This window comes from Gallus gallus, chromosome W (assembly GCF_016699485.2).
Source record: "Gallus gallus isolate bGalGal1 chromosome W, bGalGal1.mat.broiler.GRCg7b, whole genome shotgun sequence".
In the NCBI taxonomy this organism is placed as follows: domain Eukaryota; kingdom Metazoa; phylum Chordata; class Aves; order Galliformes; family Phasianidae; genus Gallus; species Gallus gallus.
In genome coordinates this window covers 253,489-279,407 of record NC_052571.1, presented here as the reverse complement: position 1 = coordinate 279,407, position 25,919 = coordinate 253,489, and the positions used below count along the sequence as shown (strand labels likewise).

At 55.1% G+C, this 25,919-nt stretch overlaps 2 protein-coding genes across 2 annotated transcripts in view; both read left to right on the top strand.

The window, feature by feature from the left end:
* LOC121108223 (unconventional myosin-Vb-like) overlaps nt 1-5,307 on the top strand; it is a 110,674-nt gene extending 105,367 nt beyond the window's left edge. Inside the window, exons 17-18 of the mRNA XM_040655273.2 lie at nt 828-918; nt 5,295-5,307. Of these exons, the coding sequence (XP_040511207.2) occupies nt 828-918; nt 5,295-5,307 (104 nt within the window). The remainder of the gene's footprint in view (nt 1-827; nt 919-5,294) is intronic.
* A 1,341-nt stretch (nt 5,308-6,648) lies between these two features.
* The window catches only part of LOC121108182 (unconventional myosin-Vb-like), a 137,047-nt gene continuing 117,776 nt past the window's right edge, over nt 6,649-25,919 (top strand). The window contains exons 1-3 of the mRNA XM_046905109.1: nt 6,649-6,773; nt 17,953-18,057; nt 22,411-22,562. Coding sequence (XP_046761065.1) covers nt 6,767-6,773; nt 17,953-18,057; nt 22,411-22,562 — 264 coding nt within the window. The 5' untranslated portion in view covers nt 6,649-6,766. The remainder of the gene's footprint in view (nt 6,774-17,952; nt 18,058-22,410; nt 22,563-25,919) is intronic.

The window sequence follows — 25,919 nt, the reverse complement described above, 5'->3', positions numbered from 1 at the left end:
GGTCCTATGGGATTGGTTATGGGGTTGGTTATGGGGCCAGTTATAGGGTCAGTAATAGGATCAGTTATGGGGTCCTTTATGGGGTGAGTTATGGAGTTGGTTATAGGGTCAGTAATAGGGTCGGTAATAAGTCAGTTATGGGGTCTTTTATGGGGTCGGTTATGGGGTTGATTATAGGGTCAGTTATGGGGTCGGCTATGGGGTCAGTTATGGGGTCGGTTATAGGGCAGCCATGGGGTCGGCTATGGGGTCAGTTATGGGGTCGGTTATAGGGTCAGTTATGGGGTCGGTTATAGGGTCAGTTATGGGACTAGTTATGGGGTCTTTTATGGGGTCGGTTATAGGATCAGTTATGGGCTCAGTTATAGGATCAGGTATAGGGTCAGTAATAGGATCAGGTATAGGGTCAGTAATAGGATCAGTTATGGGGTCCTTTATGGGGTCGGTTATAGGGTCAGTTATGGGGGCGGTTATAGGGTCAGTTATGGGGTCAATTATAGGGACAGTTATGGGGTCGGTTATAGGGTCAGTTATGGGGCGGGTATGGGGTTGGTTATAGGGTCAGTAATAGGGTCGTCTATGGGGTCAGTTATAGGCTGAGTAATAGGGTCAGTTATGGGGTCAATTATAGGGACAGTTATGGGGTCGGTTATAGGGTCAGTTATGGGGTCGGTTATAGGGTCAGTTATGGGGTCGGGTATGGGGTGGGTTATAGGGTGGGTTATGGGGTCGGTTCTGGGGCGGGTATGGGGTGATGGGTTGCGACCCCATAAGTGCGGGGTTTCCATTTGGGGTCCGTCCCATCTGTGCCCCCATTGACCCCATAGGGCCGGGAAAGGATGGCGACGACCAACGGACCCCAAAGCTGCCCCTCGTTAAGGTAATTAACGCTAACGAGGGCTCTGTGGGTCCTATGGGGTCCTATGGGATTCTATGGGGCTCTATGGGGTCTCTATGGGGCTCTGTGGGGCTCTATGGGGTTCTATGGGGTCCTATGGGGGACTATGGGGTTCTATGGGGTCTCTATGGGGTCTTATGGGGTCCTATGGGGTCTCTATGGGGCTCTATGGGGCTCTATGGGGCTCTATGGGGTTCTATGGGGTTCTATGGGGTCTGATGGGGTTCTTATGGGGTCCTATGGGGTCTCTATGGGGCTCTATGGGGTCCTATGGGGTCCTATGGGGTCTCTATGGGGTTCTATGGGGCTCTATGGGGCTCTTATGGGGCTCTATGGGGTTCTATGGGGTCTTATGGGGCTCTATGGGGTTCTATGGGGTCTGATGGGGTCTTATGGGATCTTATGGGTTCCTATGGGGTTCCTATGGGGCTCTATGGGGTCCTATGATCTCTATGGGTCTCTATGGGGTCTCTAGGGGTCTTATGGGGCTCTATGGGGCTCTATGGGGTCCTATGGGGCTCTATGGGTCTCTATGGGGTCTCTATGGGGCTCTATGGGGTTCTATGGGGTCTTATGGGATTCTATGGGGTCCTATGGGGTCCTATGGGGTCTCTATGGGGCACTATGGGGTCTTGTGGGGGTCTTATTGGGTCCTATGGGGTCCCATGGGGTCTCTATGGGTCTCTATGGGGCTCTATGGGGTCCTATGGGGTCCTTTGGGGTCCCATGGCGTCCTATGGGGCTCTATGGGGTCTTATGGGGTCTTATGGGGTCCTATGGGGTCTTATGGGGTGTTATGGGGCTGTATGGGTCTCTATAGGGCTCTATGGGGCTCTATGGGGCTCTATGGGGTCTCTATGGGGCTCTATGGGGCTCTGTGGGTCCTATGGGGCTCTATGGGGTTCTATGGGCTCTATGGGGTCCTATGGGGTCCTATGGGGTCCTATGGGGCTCTATGGGGCTCTATGGGGTTCTATGGGGTTCTATGGGGTCTTATGGGGCTCTATGGGATTCTATGGGGTCCTATGGGATTCTATGGGGTCCTATGGGGTTCTTATGGGGCTCTATGGGGGTCTATGGGGGTCTATGGGGCTCTATGGGGTCCAATGTGGGTCCTATGGGGTCTTATGGGGCTCTATGAGGCTCTATGGGGCTCTATGGGGTCCTATGGGGTTCTTATGTGGTTCTATGGGGTCTTATGGGGTCATATGGGGTCCTATGGGGTTCTATGGGGCTCTATGGGGTCATATGGGTCCTATGGGGTCGTATGGGGTCCTATGGGCTTTATGGGGTCCTATGGGGCTTTATGGGGTCCCATGGGGTCCCATGGGGTCCTATGGGGTCCCATGGGGTTACTATGGGGTCTTATGGGCTCTATGGGGTCCTATGGGGCTCTATGGGTCTCTATGGGGCTCTATGGGGCTCTTATGGGGTCCTATGTGGTGCTGTATGGGGTCTTATGGGGTTCTATGAGGTCCTATGGTGTACCTATGGGGCTCTATGGGGTCCTATGGGGTTCTGTGGGGGTCCTATGGAGGCCTATGGGGGCCTATGGGACTCTATGGGACTCTATGGGGGCCTATGGGGTTTCTATGGGGGCTTATGGGGGTCTATGGGTTCCTATGAGGGAGTATGGGGCTCTATGGGGCTCTATGCGGTTCTATGGGGCTCTATGGGGTTCTATGGGGTCCTATGGGGCTCTATGGGGGCTTATGGGGTTCTATGGGGTCGTATGGGGTCTTTATGTGGCTCTATGGGGTCTTATGGGGTTCTATGGGGTTCTATGGGGTCCTATGGGGTCTCTATGGGGTCCTATGGGGTTCTATGGGGCTCTATGGGGCTCTATGCGGTCCTATGGGGCTCTATGGGGTTTTATGGGGTTCTGTCGGGTCCTATGGGGTTATGGGGTCCTGTGGGGTCTTATGGGGTCCTATGGGGTCTTATGGGGTCCTATGGGGTCTCTATGGGGGACTATGGGGTCTTATGGGTCCTATGGGGCTCTATGGGGGCTCTATGGGGCTCTATGGGGCTCTATGGGGTCTCTATGGGATCTCTATGGGGCTCTATGCGGTCCTATGGGGCTCTATGGAGTTCTATGGGGTTCTATCGGGTCCTATGGGGTTATGGGGTCCTGTGGGGTCTTATGGGGTCCTATGGGGTCCTATGGGGTCCTATGGGGCTCTGTGGGGTCCTATGGGGTCTCTATGGGGTCCTATGGGGGTCCTATGGGGTCTGTATGGGGGCCTATGGGGCTCTATGGGGGCCTATGGGGCTCTATGGGGCTCTATGGGGGGCCTATGGGGCTCCATGGGGGCTTATGGGGTTCTATGGGGTCGTATGGGGTCTTATGTGGTCTTATGGGGGCCTATGGGGTTCTATGGGGTTCTATGGAGTCTCTATGGGGGACTATGGGGTTCTGTGGGGTCCTATGGGGTTCTGTGGGGTCCTATGGGGGCCTATGGGGCCTATGGGGTTCTATGGGGGCCTATTGGGCTCTATGGGGGCCTATGGGGCTCTATGGGGTTCTATGGGGCTCTATGGGGCTCTATGGGGCTCTATGGGGGTCTATGGAGTCTCTATGCGGCTCTATGGGGCTCTATGGCGGCCCATTGGGTTCTATGGGGTCTCTATGGGGGCTTATGGGGTCTTATGGGGTCTTATGGGGGCCTATGGGGCTCTATGGGGTCCTATGGGGTTCTGTGGGGTCCTATGGAGGCCTATGGGGGCCTATGGGACTCTATGGGTCTCTATGGGGCTCTATGGGGGTTCTATGGGGTTCTATGGGGCCTTTATGGGGTTCTATGCGGTTCTATGGGGGGTTATGGGGTTCTATGGGGGCCTATGGGGGCTCTATGGGGTCTTATGGGGTTCTATGGGGGCTTATGGGGTTCTATGGGGTTCTATGGGGGCCTATGGGGTTCTGTGGGGTCCTATGGGGTCCTATGGGGTCCAATGGGGTCTTATGGGGCTCTATGGGGGCCTAGGGGGCTCTATGGGGCTCTATGGAGTCACTATGCGGTCCTATGGGGTTCTATGGGGTTCTGTGGAGTCCTATGGGGTTCTATGGGGTTCTGTGGAGTCGTATGGGGTTCTATGGGGTCCTATGGGGTCTCTATGGGGGACTATGGGGCTCTATGGGGTTCTATGGGGTCCTATGGGGTCTTATGGGGCTCTATGGGGCTCTATGGGGTCTTATGGCGGCCTATGAGGGTCTATGGGGTCTCTATGGGGGCTTATGGGGCTCTATGGGGTTCTATGGGGTTCTGTGGGGTCCTATGGGGTTCTATGGGATCTTATGGGGTCCTATGGGGTCTCTATGGGGTCCTATGGGGTCCTATGGGGTCCTATGGGGTTCTATGGGGCTCTATGGGGTCTTATGGGGTTCTATGGGGGCTTATGGGGGCCTATGGGTTCTTATGGGGCTCTATGGGGTTTATGGGGTCCTATGGGGTCTTTATGGGTCCTATGGGGTCCTATGGGGTCTTATGGGGTCTTATGGGGCTCTATGGGGTTATGGGGTCCTATGGGGTCCTATGGCGTCTTATGGGGCTCTATGGGGTTCTATGGGGGCCTATGGGGCTTTGTGGAGTTCTATGGGGTTCTATGGGGCCCTATGGGGCCCTATGGGGTTCTATGGGGCTTTATGCAGTCTTATGGGGGCTTATGGAGTCCTATGGGGGCTTATGGGGGCCTATGAGGGTCTATGGGGTCTCTATGGGGGCTTATGGTTCTCTATGGGGTCCTATAGGGTCCTATGGGGTCCTGTGGGGTTATGGGGTCCTGTGGGGTCCTATGGGGTCTCTATGGGGGACTATGGGGCTCTATGGGGCTCTATGCAGTCCTATGGGGTTCTATGGCGGCCTATGGGGGACTATGGGGTCCTGTGGGGTCCTATGAGGTCCTATGGGGGCTTTATGGAGTCCTATGGGCTTCTATGGGGTCTTATGGGGTCTTATGGGGGCTCTATGGGGTCCTATGGGCTTCTATGGGGTCTTATGGGGGCTTATGGGGGCTTATGGGGGCTTATGGGGTCCTGTGGGGTCTTATGGGGTCTCTATGGGGGACTATGGGGTCTTATGGGGGCCTATGGGGCTCTATGGGGGCTCTATGGGGGCCTATGGGGCTCTATGGGGTTCTATGGGGTCCTATGGGGTCGTATGGGGTCTTATGGGGTCTTATGGGGGCCTATGGGGTTCTATGGGGTCTCTATGGGGGCCTACGGGGCTCTGTGGAGTGTCTATGCGGTCCTATGGGGTTCTATGGGGTCTTTATGGGGCTCTATGGGGTCTCTATGGGGTTCTATGGGGTCCTATGGGGCTCTATGGGGTCTCTATGGGGGGACTATGGGGGTCTATGGGGTTCTTTATGGGGCCTTATGGGGTCTTATGGGGGGTAGAGGGGGGTTATAGGGTTCTATGGGGATCTATGGGGGTTTATGGGGGCCTATGGGGGCTCTATGGGGTCTTATGGGGTTCTATGGGGTTTTATGGGGTCCTATGGGGTCTTATGGGGTTCTATGGGGGCCTATGGGGTCCTATGGGGTCTCTATGGGGGCTTATGGGGTTCTATGGGGTTCTATGGGGCTCTATGGGGTCTCTATGGGGTCTCTATGGGGTCCTATGGGGGCCTATCGGGGCCTATGGCGTTCTGTGGGGTCCTATGGGGTTATGGGGTCTTATGGGGTCCTATGGGGTCCTATGGGGTCTCTATGGGGGCCTATGGGGTTATGGGGTCCTATGGGGTGTATGGGGTTCTATGGGGGCCTATGGGGCTTTATGGAGTTCTATGGAGTTTCTATGGGGTCTCTATGGGGTCTCTATGGGGTCTCTATGGGGGCCTATGGGGCTCTATGGAGGCCTATGGGGTCATAATGGGCTCTATGGAGTCTCTATGGGGCTCTATGGGGTCCTATGGGGTTCTGTGGTGTTCTATGGGGGTCTATGAAGGCCTATGGGGCTCTATGGGGGCTTATGGGGTCTTATGGTGGCCTATGGGGCTCTATGTGGTTCTATGGGGGACTATGGGGTCCTATGGGGTTCTATGGGGGTCTTACGGGGTTCTATGGGGTCTGTATGGGGGCCTATGGGACTCTATGGGGCTCTATGGGGTCCTATGGGGTCCTATGGGGTCTTATGGGGCTCTATGGGGTCCTATGGGGTCCTATGGGGTCTCTATGGGGCTCTATGGGGTCTTATGGGGTCTTATGGGGGCCTATGGGGTCCTGTGTGGTTCTATGGGGTTCTGTGGGGTTCTGTGGGGGTTTATGGGGTCCTATGTGGTCTTATTGGGTACTATGGGGCTCTATGGGGTCGTTATTGGGTTCTGTGGGGTTCTTATGGGAGCTTATGGGGTTATGGGGTCTTACGGGGTTCTATGGGGGACTATGGGGTTCTGTGGGGTTCTTATGGGGGCTTTATGGGGTCTTATGGGGTTATGGGGTCTCTATTGGGTTCTATGGGGTCCTATGGGGTTCTGTGGGGTCCTATGGGGTCTTATGGGGCTTTATGGGGGCCTATGGGGTCTCTATGGGGGCCTATGGGGGCTTATGGGTTTATGGGGTCCTATGGGGGTTCTATGGGGTCCTGTGGGGGCCTATGGGGTCTTATGGGGTCTCTATCGGGTTTTCTGGGGGCCTATGGGGTCTCTATGGAGGCCTATGGGGTCCTATGGGGATCTATGGGGCTCTATGGGGTCTTTATGGGGGCCTATGGGGTTCTATGGGGCACTATGGGGTCTATGGGGGTCCTATGGGGCTCTATGGGGCCCTATGGGGTGTTTATGGGGTTATGGGGTCCTTATGGGGTCTGTGGGGTCCTTTAGGAGCTGCAGGAGGCGCTGCAACGGCTGCCGGAGCGGAAGGAACCGCGGATGGAAGGTGACCCCATAACCGCCCCATAACCGCCCCCATAACCCCATAATGACCCCATAACCACCCCATAACCCCATAACCACTCCATAACCCCATCACCGCCCCATAACTGCTCCATAATGACCCCATAAGGACTCCATAACCCCATCACTGCCCCATAGCCCCATAGTGACCCCATAACAACCCCATAACCCCATAACGACCCCATAACCGCCCCATAACAGCCCCATAACCCCATAATGACCCCATCACCACCCCATAACCACCCCATAACCGCCCCATAACCGCCCCATAACCACCCCATAACCGCCCCATAACCCCATAATGACCCCATAATGACCCAAAACGGCCCCATAACCCCATATCCACCCCATAGCCGCCCCATAATGACCCCATAACCCCATCACTGCCCCATAGCCCCATAATGACCCCATAACAGCCCCATAACTGCCCCATAGCTGCCCCGTAACCACCCCATAACCCCATAATGACCCCATAACCACCCCATAACCCCATAACCACCCCATAACTGCCCCATAACCACCCCATAACTGCCCCATAACCCCATAACGGCCCCATAACCCCATCACCGCCCCGTAAGGACCCCATAACTGCCCCATAACTGCCCCATAACCGCCCCATAACCCCATAATGACCCCATAACGACCCCATAATGACCCCATAACCACCCCAATACCCCATAACCACCCCATAACCTCATAGCTGCCCCATAACCTTATAATGACCCCATAACCACTGCATAACCCCATCACCACCCCATCACCACCCCATAACCCCATACTGACCCCATACTGACCCCATACTGACCCCATAACCACCCCTTAACCACCCCAGTAACCCATAACTGCTTCATAACCCCATAACGACCCTATAGCCACCCCATAACCGCCCCATAAGCACCCCATAATGATTCCATAACCGCCCCATAACAATCCCATAACCACCCCATAACCGCCCGATAACCCCATAACGACCCCATAGCCGACCCATAACCCCATAACCACCCCATACTCCTATCACTGCCCCATAACCCCATAACCACCCCATAAGTGCCCCATAACTGCCCCATAACTGCCCCATAACTGCCCCATAACCGCCCCATAACCCTATAGTGACCCCAGAATTGCCCCATAACCCCATAACGACCCCATAACCCCATAACCACACCATAGCGACGCCATAATCCCATAATGACCCCATAAGTACCCCATAACCCCATATCCGCCCCATAACCGCCCCATATCCGCCCCATAACCCTATAATGAACCCATAACGACCCCATAGCTGCCCCATAACCACATAACCTCATAACCCCATAACCGCCCCATAATGACCCCGTAATGACCCCATAACTGCCCCATAAACCGCCCCATAACCACCCCATAGCTGCCCCATAACCCCATAACCACCCCATAACCCCATAATGACCCCATCACCGCCCCATAACTGCCCCATAATGACCCCATAGCCGCCCCATAACCGCCCCATAACCCCATAATGACCCCATAACCACCCCATAACGACCCCATTGCTGCCCCATAACCCCATAACCACCCCACAACCCATAATGACCCCATAATGACCCAAAACGGCCCCATAACCCCATATCCACCCCATAGCCACCCCATAATGACCCCATAACCCCATCACTGCCCCCATAGCCCCATAATGACCCCATAACCGCCCCATAACCCCATAACTGCCCCATAACGGCCCCATAACCCCATAAGCACCCCATAATTACCCTATAACTGCCCCATAATGAGCCCGTAGCTGCCCCATAACCCCATTACCGCCCCATAACCCAATAATGACCCCATAACCACCCCATAACTGCCCCATAGCTGCCCCATAACCACCCCATAACCTAATAATGAGCTCATAACCACCCCATAACGACCCCATTGCTGCCCCATAGCCTCATAACCGCCGCATAACCCCATGAAGACCCCATAACCACCCCATAACCACCCCATAACCCCATAATGACCCCATAACGACCCCAGAGCTGCCCCATAACCACCCCATAACCACCCCATAACCCCATAATGACCCCATAACCACCTCATAATCCCGTAACGACCCCATAATGACCCCATAGCTGCCGCATAACCCCATAACTGCCCCATAACGACCCCATAACCGCCCCATATCTGCCCCATAACCGCCCCATAACCCCATCACCGCCCCATAGCCCCACAATGACCCCATAACCGCCCCATAACCCCATAATGGCCCCATAGCCGCCCCATAACCCCATAACTGCCCCATAATTACCCCATAACCCCATAACGACCCCATAACTGCCCCATAACCCCATAGAACCGCACCATAAAGACCCCATAACCCCACAGTGACCCCATAACTGCCCCATAACCGCTTCATAACCCCATAATGACCCCATAACCGCCTCATAATGACCCCATAGCTGCCCCATAACCCTATACTGACCCCATTACCACCCCATAACCGCCCCACAATGACCCCATCACCGCCCCATAAGCACCCCATAACCCCATAATGACCCATAACCCCATTAGCGCCCCATAACCACCCCATAACCCCATAATGATTCCATAACCGCCCCATAACCACTCCATAACCCCATCACTGCCCCATAACCACCCCATGGCTGCCCCATAACCGCCCCATAACCCCATAATGACCCCATAACTGCCCCATAACTGCCCCATGACGACCCCATAACGACCCCATAACTGCCCTATAACCACCCTATAAGGGCCCCATAACCCCATAGCTGCCCCATAACCTCATAACAACCCCATAACCCCATAACGACCCCATAACCGCCCCATAACCCCATAACGACCCCATAACCGCCCCATAACCCCATAATCACCCCATAACCGCCCCATAGCTGCCCCATATCTGCCCCATAACCCCATAATGACCCCATAACCGCCCCATAACCCCATAATCACCTCATAACCGCCCCATAACCACTCCATAACCCCATCACCGCCCCATAGCTGCCCCATAACCCCATCACCGCCCCATAACGACCCCATAGTGGCTCTATAACCCCATAATGACCCCATAACTGCCCCATAACCCCATAACGACCCCATAACCGCCCATAATAACCCCATAACGACCCCATAACCGCCCCATAACCGCCCATAATGACCCCATAACGGCACCATAACCCCATAACCGCCCCATATCTGCCCCATAACCGCCCCATAGCCCCATAACTGCACCATAATGACCCCATAACTCCATAACAACTCCATAACCGCCCCATAACCGCATCACCACCCCATAACGACCCCATAGGTGCCCCATAACCCCATATCCACCCCATAACCCCATAATGACCCCATAACCACCCCAATACCCCATAACCGCCCCATAAGGACCCCATAACCACCCTATAATGACCCCATAACCCCATAACGACCCCATAGCCGCCCCATAACCCCATCACCGCCCCATAAGGACCCCATAGCTGCCCCATAACCCCATAATGACCCCATAACTGCCCCATATCCGCCCATAATGACCCCATAACTGCCCCATAACCCCATAATGACCCCATAGCCCCGTAACTGCCCCATAACCCCATAACCCGCTCCATCACCGCCCCATAACGACCCCATAACTGCCCCATAACCCCATATCCGCCCCATAACCGCCCCATAGCTGCCCCATAACCCCATAATGACCCCATAACCGCCCCATAACCCCATAACCACTCCATAACGACCCCATAGCTGCCCCATCACCGCCCCATAGCCCCATAATGACCCCATAACCGCCCCATAACCCCACAATGACCCCATAAGCGCCCCATAATGACCCCGTAAGGGCCCCATAACCCCATAACTGCCCCATAACCCCATAATGACCCCATAATGACCCCATAACGGCCCCATAACCCCATATCCACCCCGTAGCTGCCCCATAACCGCCCCATAACCCCATCACTGCCCCATAACCCCATAATGACCCCATAACTGCCCCATAACCGCACCATAACCGCCCCATAAGCACCCCATAGCTGCCCCATAACCCCATCACCGCCCCATAACCGCATAACTGCCCCATAATGACCCCATAACCACCCCATAACGACCCCATTGCTGCCCCATAGCCTCATAACCGCCCCATAACGACCCCATAACCGCCCCATAACCCCATAATGACCCCATAACGACCCCATAGCTGCCCCATAACCCCCCCATAACCGCTCCATAACCCCATAGTGACCCCATAACCCCATAATGACCCCATAACCGCCCCATAACCGCTCTATAACCTTATAACTGCCCCATAACCCCATAACGACCCCATAACCGCCCCATAACCGCCCATAATGACCCCATAACGGCTCTATAACCCCATAACGGCCCCATAGCTGCCCCATAACCCCATAACCGCCCCATAACCGCCCCATAACCGCCCCATAACCACCCCATAACCGCCCCATAACCGCCCTATAACCCCATAACCACCCCATATCCCCATCACCACCCCATAATGACCCCATAGCTGCCCCATAACCCCATAATGACCCCATAACCGCCCCATAATGACCCCATAAGGGCCCCATAACCCCATAACCGCCCCATAATGACCCCATAGCTGCCCCATAACCCCATAATGACCCCATAACTGCCCCATAACCCCATAATGACCCCGTAACGACCCCATAACTGCCCCATAACTGTCCCATAACCGCCCCATAAGCACCCCATAACCCCAAAATGCCCCCATAACCGCCCCATAACCCCATAATGACCCCATAACCCCATTAGCGCCCCATAACCACCCCATAACCCCATAATGATTCCATAACCGCCCCATAACCACTCCATAACCCCATCACCGCCCCATAACGACCCCATAGCTGCCCCATAACCCCATCACCGCCCCATAGCTGTCCCATAACCGCCCCATAACGACCCCATAGCCGCCCCATAACCCCATAACCGCCCCATAGTGACCCCATAACGACCCGGTAACCCCATATTGTCCCCATTACCGCCCCATAATGACCTCATAACTGCATAATGACCCCATAACCGCCCCATAACCGCCCCAAAACCCCATAACCGCCCCATAACCACCCCATAGCTGCCCCATAACCCCATAATGACCCCATAGCTGCCCCTTAACCACCCTATAATCCCATCACTGCCCCATAACTGCCCCATAACGACCCCATAGCTGCCCCATAACCCCATAACCGCCCCATAACCGCCCCATAGCTGCCCCATAACCCTATAATGACCTTATAACGGCCCCATAACGGCCCCATAGCTGCCCCAGAACCCCATAACGACCCCATAACCCCATAATGACCCCATAATGACCCCATAACGACCCCATAGCTGCCCCATAGCCTCATAACCCCCCCATAACCCCATAATGCCCCCATAACCGCCCCATAAGGACCCCATCACTGCCCCATAACCCCATAGCTGCCCCATAACCTCATAACGACCCCATAACCCCATAGTGACCTTATAACCGCCCCATAACCCCATCACCGCCCCATAAGTACCCCATAACTGCCCCATAACCCCATAACGACCCCATAACTGCCCCATAACCGCCCCATAACGACCCTATAACCCCATGATGACCCCATTACCACCCCATAACCGCCCCATAATGACCCCATCACCGCCCCATAACCCCATAATGACCCCATAACCCCATTAGCGCCCCATAACCACCCCATAACCCCATAATGACCCCATAACCCCATTAGCGCCCCATAACCGCCCCATAACCCCATAATGATTCCATAACCGCCCCATAACTGCCCCATAACCCAATAATGACCTCATAACCACCCCATAACGACCCCATTGCTGCCCCATAACCCCATAACGACCCCATAACCGCCCCATAACCCCATAACCACCCCATAACCACATAACGACCCCATAACTGCCCCATAACCACCCCATAAGGGCCCCATAACCCCATAGTGACCCCATAACCCCATAAGGACCCCATAACCGCCCCATAACCGCTCTATAACCTTATAACTGCCCCATAACCCCATAACGACCCCATAACCGCCCCATAACCCCATAACCACCCCATAACCACATAACGACCCCATAACTGCCCCATAACCACCCCATAACTGCCCCATAACCCCATAACGACCCCATAACCGCCCCATAACCGCCCATAATGACCCCATAACGGCTCTATAACCCCATAACGGCCCCTATAGCTGCCCCATAACCCCATAACAACCCCATAACCGCCCCATAACTCCATAACCACCACGTAACGACCCCATAGCTGCCCCATAACCCCATAATGACCCCATAGCTGCCCCATAACCACCCTATAATCCCATCACTGCCCCATAGCTGCCCCATAACAGCCCCATAACGACCCCATCACTGCCCCATAGCCCCATAATGACCCCATAGCTGCCCCATAACCCCATCACCGCCCCATAACCGCCCCATAGCTGCCCCATAACCCCATAATGACCTTATAACGGCCCCATAACGGCCCCATAGCTGCCCCATAGCTGCCCCATAACCCCATAACGACCCCATAACCGCCCCATAGCTGCCCCATAACCCCATAATGACCCCATAGCTGCCCCATAACCCCATAACCACCCCATAACGGCTCTATAACCCCATAATGACCCCATAGCCGCCCCATAAGCCCATAACTGCCCCATAACCCCATCACCACCCCATAACCACCCCATACTCCCATCACTGCCCCATAACCCCATAATGACCCCATAACCGCCCCATAATGACCCCATAACCACCCCATAGCTGCCCCATAACCGCCCCATAACCCCATAATGACCCCATAATGACCCCATAACTGCCCCATAACCCCATAATGACCTCATAACCACCCCATAACGACCCCATTGCTGCCCCATAGCCTCATAACCGCCCCATAACGACCCCATAACCGCCCCATAACCCCATAATGACCCCATAACGACCCCATAGCTGCCCCATAACCCCCCCATAACCGCTCCATAACCCCATAGTGACCCCATAACCCCATAATGACCCCATAACCGCCCCATAACCGCTCAAAACCTTATAACTGCCCCATAACCCCATAACGACCCCATAACCGCCCCATAACCGCCCATAATGACCCCATAACGGCTCTATAACCCCATAACGGCCCCTATAGCTGCCCCATAACCCCATAACAACCCCATAACCGCCCCATAACCCCATAACCACCACATAACGACCCCATAGCTGCCCCATAACCCCATAATGACCCCATAGCTGCCCCATAACCACCCTATAATCCCATCACTGCCCCATAGCTGCCCCATAACCGCCCCATAACCGCCCCATAGCTGCCCCATAACCCTATAATGACCTTATTACCACCCCATAATGACCCCATAACCGCCCCATAGCTGCCCCATAACCCCATAACGACTCCATAACCCCACAACCGCCCTATAACCCCATAGCTGCCCCATAACCGCCCCATAACCCCATCACCACCCCATAATGACCCCATAGCTGCCCCATAACCCCATAATGACCCCATAACCGCCCCATAATGACCCCATAAGGGCCCCATAACCCCATAACCGCCCCATAATGACCCCATAGCTACCCCATAACCCCATAATGACCCCATAACCACCCCAATACCCCATAACGACCCCATAACCACCCCATAACCCCATAATGACCCCATAGCTGCCCCATAATGACCCCATAACGGTTCCATAACCCCATCAGCGCCCCATAACCCCATAACCACCCCATAACCCCATAATGACCCCATAATGACCCCATAACCTCATAACGACCCCATAACTGCCCCATAACCGCCCCATAACTGCCCCATAACCCCATAACCACCCCATAACCCCATAATGACCCCGTAATGACCCCATAACCACCCCATAACCACCCCATAACGGCCCCATAATCCCATAAGGGCCCCATAATCGCCCCATAACCGCCCCATAACCACCCCATAACCTCTCCATAATGACCCCATAACGACCCCATAACCCCATCACCGCCCCATAAGCACCCCATAACCCCAAAATGCCCCCATAACCGCCCCATAACCCCATAATGACCCCATAACCCCATTAGCGCCCCATAACCACCCCATAACCCCATAATGATTCCATAACCGCCCCATAACCACTCCATAACCCCATCACCGCCCCATAGCTGCCCCATAACCGCCCCATAACGACCCCATAGCCGCCCCATAACCCCATCACCGCCCCATAACGACCCCATAGCTGCCCCATAACCCCATCACCGCCCCATAGCTGTCCCATAACCGCCCCATAACCCCATAACGACCCCATAGCCGCCCCATAACCCCATAACGACCCATAGCCGCCCCATAACCCCATCACCGCCCCATAGTGACCCCATAACCACCCGGTAACCCCATATTGTCCCCATTACCGCCCCATAATGACCTCATAACTGCATAATGACCCCATAACCGCCCCATAACCGCTCCGTAACCCCATACCGGCCCCATAACCCCATAACAACCCCATACCCGCCCCATAACCCCATATAACCCCACAATCCCATATAACCCCGTAACCCCATATCCAACCCTATAACCCCATAGTCCCCCATAGAGCCCCATAACCCCAAACCCCTTATCCGACCCCATAACCCGATAGCTGACCCCATAATCTCATCACTCCATACCTGACCCCATAACCCCATAGAACCCCATAGAGCCCCATAGGACCCCATAGTCCCCCATAAGCTCCCATAGAACCCCATAACCCCACAACCCCAAACCCCATAACCCCATAGAGCCCCTTAGAGCCCCATAGAACCCTATAACCCCATACAACCCTATAACACCTTAGAGCCCCATAGTTCCCCATAGAACCCCATAGAACCCCATAGAACCCCATTACCCCATAGAACCCCATATGCCCCCATATCCTCCCATATCCTCCCATAGAACCCCATAGAACCCCTTTAAGCCCCCATACAACCCCATAGGACCCCATAGAACCCCATAACCCCATAGTCCCCCATAGAACCCCATAAGACCCCATAGAGCCCCATACAGCTGCATAGTCCCCAATAGTCCCCCATAGTCCCCCATAACCCCCATAGAACCGCATAGAACCCCATAAGACCCCATAGAACCCCATAACCCCCCATAGACCCCCATAGACCCCCATAGAGCCCCATAGAACCCCATAACCCCCCATAAGACCCCATAGAGTTGCATAGTCCCCCATAGACCCCCATAGACCCCCATAGAGCCCCATAGAGCCCCATAGAGCCCCATAGAACCCCATAGAGCCCCATAGAGCCCCATAGAGCCTCATAGTCCCCCATAGACCCCCATAGATCCCCATAGAACCCCATAGAGCCCCATAGAGCCCCATAGACCCCCATGGAGCCCCATAGAACCCCATAGACCCCCATAGACCCCCATAAAACCTTTTTAAGCCCCCATAGAACCCCATAGAGCCTCATAGTCTTCCATAGAGCCCCATAGAGCCCCATAAGACCCCATAGAACCCCATAGAACCCCATAGAACCCCATAGAGCCCCCTAGAACCCCATAACCCCCCATAACCCCATAAGACCCCATAACCCCATACAACCCCATAACCCCATAGAACCCCATAGAACCCCATAGTCTCCCATATATCCCATAGTCCCCCATAGAACCCCATAGACCCCATAGAACTGCATAGAACCCCTTTAAGGCCCCATAGGACCCCATAGACCCCCATATTCCCCCATAGACCCCCATAGAACCCTATAGAGCCCCATAGAGCCCCATAGAGCTGCATAGTCCCCCATAGTCCCCAATAGTCTTCCATTGAGCCCCATAGAACCCCATAACCCCCCATAAGACCCCATAGAGTTCCACAGTCCCCCATAGAACCCCATAGAACCCCATAGAGCCCCATAGAGCCCCATAGACCCCCATAGAACCCCTTTAAGCCCCCATAGAACCCCATAGAACCTCATAGTCCTCCATAGTCCCCCATAGAACCCCTTTAAGGCCCCATAGAACCCCATAGACCCCCATAGAGCCCCATAACCCCATAGAACCCCATTACCCCCCATAGTCCCCCATAGTCCCCCATAGAACCCCATAGAACCCCTTAGAGCCCCATAGAGCCCCATAGAACCCCTTTAAGCCCCCATAGACGCCCATAGGCCCCCATAGAACCCTATAGAGCCCCATAGAGCCCCATAGTCCCCCATAGTCCCCCATAGTCCCCCATAGACCCCCATAGAGCCCCATAGAGCCCCATAGAGCTCCATAGTCCTCCATAGACCCCCATAGAACCCCATAGAGCCCCATAGAATCTTATAACCCCATAGAACCCCATACCCCCATAGAGCCCCATAGAGCCCCATAGAGCCCCATAGAGCCTCATAGAGCCCCATAACCCCCCATAAGACCCCATAGAGCCCCATAGAGCTGCGTAGTCCCCCATAGTCCCCCATTGAGCCCCATAGACCCCCATAGACCCCCATAGAACCCCATAGAACCTCTTTAAGCCCCCATAGTCCCCCATAGAACCCCATAGACCCCCATAGAGCCCCATAGAGTCGCATAGTCCCCCATAGAACCCCATAGAACCCCTTAGAGCCCCATAGAACCCCATAGAACCCCATATACCCCCATAGAACCCTAAAGAGCCACATAGAGCCCCATAGAGCTCCATAGTCCCCCATAAGACCCCATAGAACCCCATAAAGACCCCATAGTCCCCCATAGCCCCCCATAGAACCCCATAGAGCCCCATAGTCCTCCATAGTCCCCCATAGAGCCCCATAGAGCCCCATAGAACCCCTTTAAGCCCCCATAGAACCCCATAGAGCCCCATAGAGCCCCATAGTCCCTCATAGTCCCCCATTGAGCCCCATAGAACCCCATAACCCCCCATAGAACCCCATAGAGCCCCATAGAGTCGCATAGTCCCCCATAGAGCCCCATAGTCCCCCATAGTCCCCCATAGAGCCCCATAGAACCTCATAGTCCTCCATAGAGCCCCATAGAACCCCATTGAACCCTATAGAGCCCCATAGAGCCCCATAGAGCTCCATAGTCCCCCATTGAGCCCCATAGGCCCCCATAAGACCCCATAACCCCCCATAACCCCCCATAAGACCCCATAGAACCCCACATAACCCCCCAGGTGGCCCCGCAGCGCAGTGCCCCACTGCGGCGTTCCGCGCCCCCCACGGGATGTTGGATTACGACCCCAAAGACGAAGCGCTGCTCATCCGCCGCCTCATCACAGGTGACCTTCCAGGACCTTTCTGTGCCCTTCTGTGCCCTTCCAGGACCTTTATGACCCACTGTGACCTTCCAGGACCTTTCCAACCCTCCTTTCCCCTTCCAGGACCTTTCTGACCCACCTTTCCCCTTCCAGGACCTTTCCAACCCACTGTGCCCTTCCAGGACCTTCCATGACCTTCCAGGACCTTTATGACCCCCCTTTCCCCTTCCAGGACCTTTCCAACCCTCCTTTCCCCTTCCAGGACCTTCCTGTGCCCTTCCAGGACCTTTCCAACCCACCTTTGACCTTCCAGGACCATTCCAACCCACTGTGACCTTCCAGGACCTTATTGACTTCTCATTGACCTTCCAGGACCTTTCCGACCCCCCCTTTCCCCTTCCAGGACCTTCCATGACCTTCCAGGACCTTTCTGATCTCTCATTGACCTTCCAGGACCTCTCCGACCCCCCTTTCCCCTTCCAGGACCCCCCTTTCCCCTTCCAGGACCTTTCCAACCCACCTTTCCCCTTCCAGGACCTTTCCAACCCACTGTGCCCTTCCAGGACCCCCCTTTTCCCTTCCAGGACCTTTCCGACCCCCCTTTCCCCTTCCAGGACCTTTCCAACCCACCTTTCCCCTTCCAGGACCTTTCTGACCCCCCTTTCCCCTTCCAGGACCCTTCCGACCCCCCTTTCCCCTTCCAGGACCTTTCCAACCCCCCTTTCCCCTTCCAGGACCTTTCCGACCCTCCTTTCCCCTTCCAGGACCTTCCGTGACCTTCCAGGACCTTTCTGACCCACTGTGACCTTCCAGGACCTTTCTGTGCCCTTCCAGGACCTTTCTGACCCCCCTTTCCCCTTCCAGGACCTTTCTGTGTCCTTCTGTGCCCTTCCAGGACCTTTCTGACCCCCCTTTCCCCTTTCAGGACCTTTCTGACCCCCCATTCCCCTTCCAGGACCCTTCCGACCCCCCTTTCCCCTTCCAGGACCCCCCTTTCCCCTTCCAGGACCTTTCCGACCCTCCTTTCCCCTTCCAGGACCTTTCTGTGCCCTTCCAGGACCTTTCTGACCCTCCTTTCCCCTTCCAGGACCTTTCTGACCCTCCTTTCCCCTTCCAGGACCTTCCATGACCTTCCAGGACCTTTCTGATCTCTCATTGACCTTCCAGGACCTTTCTGTGACCTTCCAGGACCTTTCTGACCCCCCTTTCCCCTTCCAGGACCCTTCTGTGCCCTTCCAGGACCTTTCCGACCCTCCTTTCCCCTTCCAGGACCTTTCTGTGCCCTTCCAGGACCTTTCTGACCTCTCATTGACCTTCCAGGACCTTTCTGACCCCCCTTTCCCCTTCCAGGACCTTTCTGTGCCCTTCCAGGACCTTCCTGTGCCCTTCCAGGACCTTTCTGACCTCTCATTCACCTTCCAGGACCTTTCCAACCCTCCATTTCCCTTTCCAGGACCTTTCTGACCCCCCTTTCCCCTTCCAGGACCTTTCCGACCCCCCTTTCCCCTTCCAGGACCTTTCTGTGCCCTTCCAGGACCTTCCATGACCTTCCAGGACCTTTCTGATCTCTCATTGACCTTCCAGGACCTTTCTGTGCCCTTCCAGGACCTTTCCAACCCTCCTTTCCCTTCCAGGACCTTTCCGACTCTCCTTTCCCCTTCCAGGACCTTTCCAACCCTCCTTTCCCCTTCCAGGACCTTTCTGTGCCCTTCCAGGACCTTTCTGACCTCTCATTGACCTTCCAGGACCTTTCCAACCCTCCTTTCCCCTTCCAGGACCTTATTGACCTCTCATTGACCTTCCAGGACCTTTCTGTGTCCTTCTGTGCCCTTCCAGGACTTTTCTGATCTCTCATTGACCTTCCAGGACCTTTCTTTGCCCTTCCAGGACCTTTCCAACCCTCCTTTCCCCTTCCAGGACCTTTCCGACCCCCCCCTTTCCCCTTCCAGGACCTTTCCAACCCTCCTTTCCCCTTCCAGGACCTTTCCGACCCCCCTTTCCCCTTCCAGGACCTTCCTGTGCCCTTCCAGGACCTTTCTGACCTCTCATTGACCTTCCAGGACCTTTCCGACCTACTGTGCCCTTCCAGGACCTTTCTGTGTCCTTCTGTGCCCTTCCAGGACCTTTCTGACCCCCCTTTCCCCTTCCAGGACCTTTCTGACCCTCCTTTCCCCTTCCAGGACCTTTCTGTGCCCTTCTGTGCCCTTCCAGGACCTTTCTGACCTCTCATTGACCTTCCAGGACCTTTCCGACCCCCCTTTCCCCTTCCAGGACCTTTCTGTGCCCTTCCAGGACCTTTCTGACCCACTGTGCCCTTCCAGGACCTTTCTGTGTCCTTCTGTGCCCTTCCAGGACCTTTCCGACCCTCCTTTGACCTTCCAGGACCTTCCGTGACCTTCCAGGACCTTTCTGACCTCTCATTGACCTTCCAGGACCTTTCTGACCCCCCTTTCCCCTTCCAGGACCTTTCTGTGTCCTTCTGTGCCCTTCCAGGACCTTTCTGACCCCCCTTTCCCCTTTCAGGACCTTTCTGACCCCCCATTCCCCTTCCAGGACCCTTCCGACCCCCCTTTCCCCTTCCAGGACCCCCCTTTCCCCTTCCAGGACCTTTCCGACCCTCCTTTCCCCTTCCAGGACCTTTCTGTGCCCTTCCAGGACCTTTCTGACCCTCCTTTCCCCTTCCAGGACCTTTCTGACCCTCCTTTCCCCTTCCAGGACCTTCCATGACCTTCCAGGACCTTTCTGATCTCTCATTGACCTTCCAGGACCTTTCTGTGACCTTCCAGGACCTTTCTGACCCCCCTTTCCCCTTCCAGGACCCTTCTGTGCCCTTCCAGGACCTTTCCGACCCTCCTTTCCCCTTCCAGGACCTTTCTGTGCCCTTCCAGGACCTTTCTGACCTCTCATTGACCTTCCAGGACCTTTCTGACCCCCCTTTCCCCTTCCAGGACCTTTCTGTGCCCTTCCAGGACCTTCCTGTGCCCTTCCAGGACCTTTCTGACCTCTCATTCACCTTCCAGGACCTTTCCAACCCTCCATTTCCCTTTCCAGGACCTTTCTGACCCCCCTTTCCCCTTCCAGGACCTTTCCGACCCCCCTTTCCCCTTCCAGGACCTTTCTGTGCCCTTCCAGGACCTTCCATGACCTTCCAGGACCTTTCTGATCTCTCATTGACCTTCCAGGACCTTTCTGTGCCCTTCCAGGACCTTTCCAACCCTCCTTTCCCTTCCAGGACCTTTCCGACTCTCCTTTCCCCTTCCAGGACCTTTCCAACCCTCCTTTCCCCTTCCAGGACCTTTCTGTGCCCTTCCAGGACCTTTCTGACCTCTCATTGACCTTCCAGGACCTTTCCAACCCTCCTTTCCCCTTCCAGGACCTTATTGACCTCTCATTGACCTTCCAGGACCTTTCTGTGTCCTTCTGTGCCCTTCCAGGACTTTTCTGATCTCTCATTGACCTTCCAGGACCTTTCTTTGCCCTTCCAGGACCTTTCCAACCCTCCTTTCCCCTTCCAGGACCTTTCCGACCCCCCCCTTTCCCCTTCCAGGACCTTTCCAACCCTCCTTTCCCCTTCCAGGACCTTTCCGACCCCCCTTTCCCCTTCCAGGACCTTCCTGTGCCCTTCCAGGACCTTTCTGACCTCTCATTGACCTTCCAGGACCTTTCCGACCTACTGTGCCCTTCCAGGACCTTTCTGTGTCCTTCTGTGCCCTTCCAGGACCTTTCTGACCCCCCTTTCCCCTTCCAGGACCTTTCTGACCCTCCTTTCCCCTTCCAGGACCTTTCTGTGCCCTTCTGTGCCCTTCCAGGACCTTTCTGACCTCTCATTGACCTTCCAGGACCTTTCCGACCCCCCTTTCCCCTTCCAGGACCTTTCTGTGCCCTTCCAGGACCTTTCTGACCCACTGTGCCCTTCCAGGACCTTTCTGTGTCCTTCTGTGCCCTTCCAGGACCTTTCCGACCCTCCTTTGACCTTCCAGGACCTTCCGTGACCTTCCAGGACCTTTCTGACCTCTCATTGACCTTCCAGGACCTTTCTGACCCCCCTTTCCCCTTCCAGGACCTTTCTGTGTCCTTCTGTGCCCTTCCAGGACCTTTCTGACCCTCCTTTCCCCTTCCAGGACCTTTCTGTGCCCTTCCAGGACCTTTCTGACCTCTCATTGACCTTCCAGGACCTTTCTTTGCCCTTCCAGGACCTTTCCGACCCCCCCCTTTCCCCTTCCAGGACCTTTCCGACCCCCCTTTCCCCTTCCAGGACCCCCCTTTCCCCTTCCAGGACCTTTCTGACCCCCCTTTCCCCTTCCAGGACCTTTCCGACCCCCCCTTTCCCCTTCCAGGACCTTTCCGACCTTCTTTTCTTTCCCCCCTTTCCAGAGTTGGACCTCACCAAGATGGCCGCCGGGGTGCCCTGTTTGCCCGCCTACGTCCTCGCCATGTGCATCCGGCGCGCCGATGACGTCAACGACGCGCGCCGGATGCAGTCCCTCCTCAACGCCTCCATCGCGGCCATCAAGGACGTGACGCAGGTAGGCCGCGGCCCCAAAAACGCCCCAAAAACACCCCGAAAAAACCCCACAGCCACCCCATAAAGACCCCATAGGACCCCATAAGGCTGCCTAGGACCCTATAAGACCCCAAAGGACCCCGTAGGACCCCATAGGGCCTCACAGGACCCCATAAAACGCGGTAAGACCCCATAGGGCCCCATAGGCCTCTGTACGCCCCCATAGGACCCCATAGGACCCCATAAAAACCCCATAGGACCCCATAAAAAACCCATAAAAACCCCATAGAGACCCCATAAAGACCCCGCAGCGATCCCATAAAGACCCCACAGCGACCCTATAAGACCCCAAAGGACCAAATAGGACCTCATAGGACCCCATAAAACCCGATAAGACCCCATAAGGACCCCATAAGGACCCCATAAAAACCCCATAGAGACCCCATAAAAACCCCACAACGACCCCATAAAGACCCCATAGGACCACTGTAGACAGCGTAGGACCCTATAAGACCCCGTAAGACCCCATAGCACCTCACAGGACCCCATAAAACCCGGTAAGACCCCATAGGACTCCATAGGACCCCATAAAGACCCCATAAAAACCCCATAGAAACCCCATAAAAACCCCACAGCGACCCCATAAAGACCCCATAGGACCCCATAAGACAGCATAGGACCCTATAAGACCCCAAAGGACCCCATAGGACCTCACAGGACCCCATAAAACCCGATAAAAACCCATAGGACTCCATAGGACCCCATAGGACCCCATAGAGACCCCATAAAAACCCCACAGCGACCCCATAAAGACCCCATAGGACCCTATAAGACCCCATAGGACCCCATAGGACCTCATAGGACCCCATAAAACCCAGTAGAACCCCATAGGACCCCATAAGGACCCCATAGAACCTCATGAGACCCCATAAAAACCCCATGAAGACCCCATAGGCCTCCATAGGACCCCATAGGACCTCATGAGACCCCATAAAAACCCCATAGAGACCCCCTAAAGACCCCATAGGACGCCATAAGGCAGCATAGGACCCTATAAGACCCCAAAGGACCCCATAGGACCTCATAGGACCCCATAAAACCCAGTAGAACCCCATAGAGACCCCATAGGACCCTATAAGACCCCATAGGACCCCATAAGGACCCTTTGAAGCCCCCATTGGTCTCCACAGAACCCCATAAGGACCCCATAAGGACCCCAGGGGACCCCATAGGACCCTATAAGATCCCATAGGACCCCATAGGAACACATAGGACCCTATAAGGACCCCATAAGACCCCATAGAGTCCCATAGGATCCCTTACGACCCCATAAAAGCCCTATAAAGCCCCTGCCCCATAGATGCTATGGGGCTGCCCCATAGATCCGTCCTCACCCCATAAGGACCCCGTGGAGACCCCATAGGACCCCAAGAAAACCCCATAGGACCCCAATAAAACCCCATAGGACCCCATAGAGACCCATAGAACCCCAGAAGGACCCCCATAGAAGCTCTTAGGATCCCATAAGGTCCCATAGCGACCCTATAAGACCCCATAGAGAGCCGTAAGGACCCAAAGGACCCTCTAAAATCCTGTAGGACCCCATAAGGACCCCATAGAACCTCACAGGACCCTATAAAACCCCATAGAGCCCCATAGAGCCCCATAAGATCCCATAGGATCCCATAGAGGCCCCATAAGACCCCATAGAGACCCCATAGGACCCCATAGAGCCCCATAGGATCCCATAGGACCTCATGAGACCCCATAAAAACCCCATAGAGACCCCGTAAAGACCCCATAAAGACGCCATAGGACCCCATAAGACCCCACAGCGACCCCATGAAGACCCCATAGGACCCCATAAGATAGCATAGGACCCTATAAGACCCCATAGGACCCCATAGGACCTCACAGGACCCCATAAAACCCGATAAAACCCCATAGGCCTCCATAGGACCCCATAAGGACCCCATGTGACCTCATGAGACCCCATAAAAACCCCATAGAGACCCCATGAAGACCTCACAGTGATCCCATAAAGACCGCATAGGACCCCATAAGGCAGCATAGGACCCTATAAGACCCCAAAGGACCCCATAGGACCTCACAGGACCCCATAAAACCCGATAAAAACCCATAGGACCCCATAAGGACCCCATAGGACCTCATGAGACCCCATAAAAACCCCACAGAGACCCCATAAAAACCCCGCAGCGACCCCATAAAGACCCCGTAGGACCCCATAAGACAGCATAGGACCCTATAAGACAGCATAGGACCCCATAAGACCCCAAAGGACCCCATAGGACCTCACAGGACCCCATAAAACCCGATAAAAACCCATAGGATCCCATAAGGACCCCATAGGACCTCATGAGACCCCATAAAAACCCCATAGGACCCCATAAAGACCCCATAGGACCCCATAAGACTGCATAGGACCCTATAAGGCCCCATAGGACCTCATAAGACCCCATAAAAACCCCATAGAGACCCCATAAAAACCTCACAGCGACCTCATAGGACCCCAAAAAGACCCCATAGGACCCCATAGGACCTCATAGGACCCCATAAAACCCAGTAGAACCCCATAGGACCCCATAAGGACCCCATAGGACCTCATGAGACCCCATAAAAACCCCATAGAGACCCCATAAAGACCCCACAGCGACCCCATAGGACCCCATAAGACAGCATAGGACCCTATAAGACCCCATAGGACCCCATAAGGCAGCATAGGATCCTATAAGACCCCAAAGGACCCCATAGGACCTCACAGGACCCCATAAAACGCGGTAAGACCCCATAGGGCCCCATAGGCCTCTGTACGCCCCCATAGGACCCCATAGGACCCCATAAAGACCCCATAAAAACCCCATAGAGACCCCATGAAGACCCCACAGCGACCCCATAAAGACCCCATAGGACCTTATAAGGCAGCATAGAACCCTATAAGACCTCATAGGACCCTATAGGACCTCACAGGACCCCATAAAACCCGGTAAGACCCCATAGGCCTCCATAGGACCCCATAAGGACCCCATAGGACCTCATGAGACCCCATAAAAACCCCATAAAGACCCCACAGCAACGCCATAAGACAGCATAGGACCCCATAAGACCGCATAGGACCCCATAAGACCCCAAAGGACCCCATAGGACCTCGTAGGACCCCATAGGACCCCATAAGGACCCCATAGGACCCCATAAGGACCCCATAGGACCTCATGAGACCCCATAAAAAACCCATAGGTCCCCATAAGGCAGCATAGGACCCTATAAGACCCCAAAGGACCCCATAGCACCTCACAGGACCCCATAAAACCCGGTAAGACCCCATAGGACCCCATAAGGACCCCATAGGACCTCATGAGAT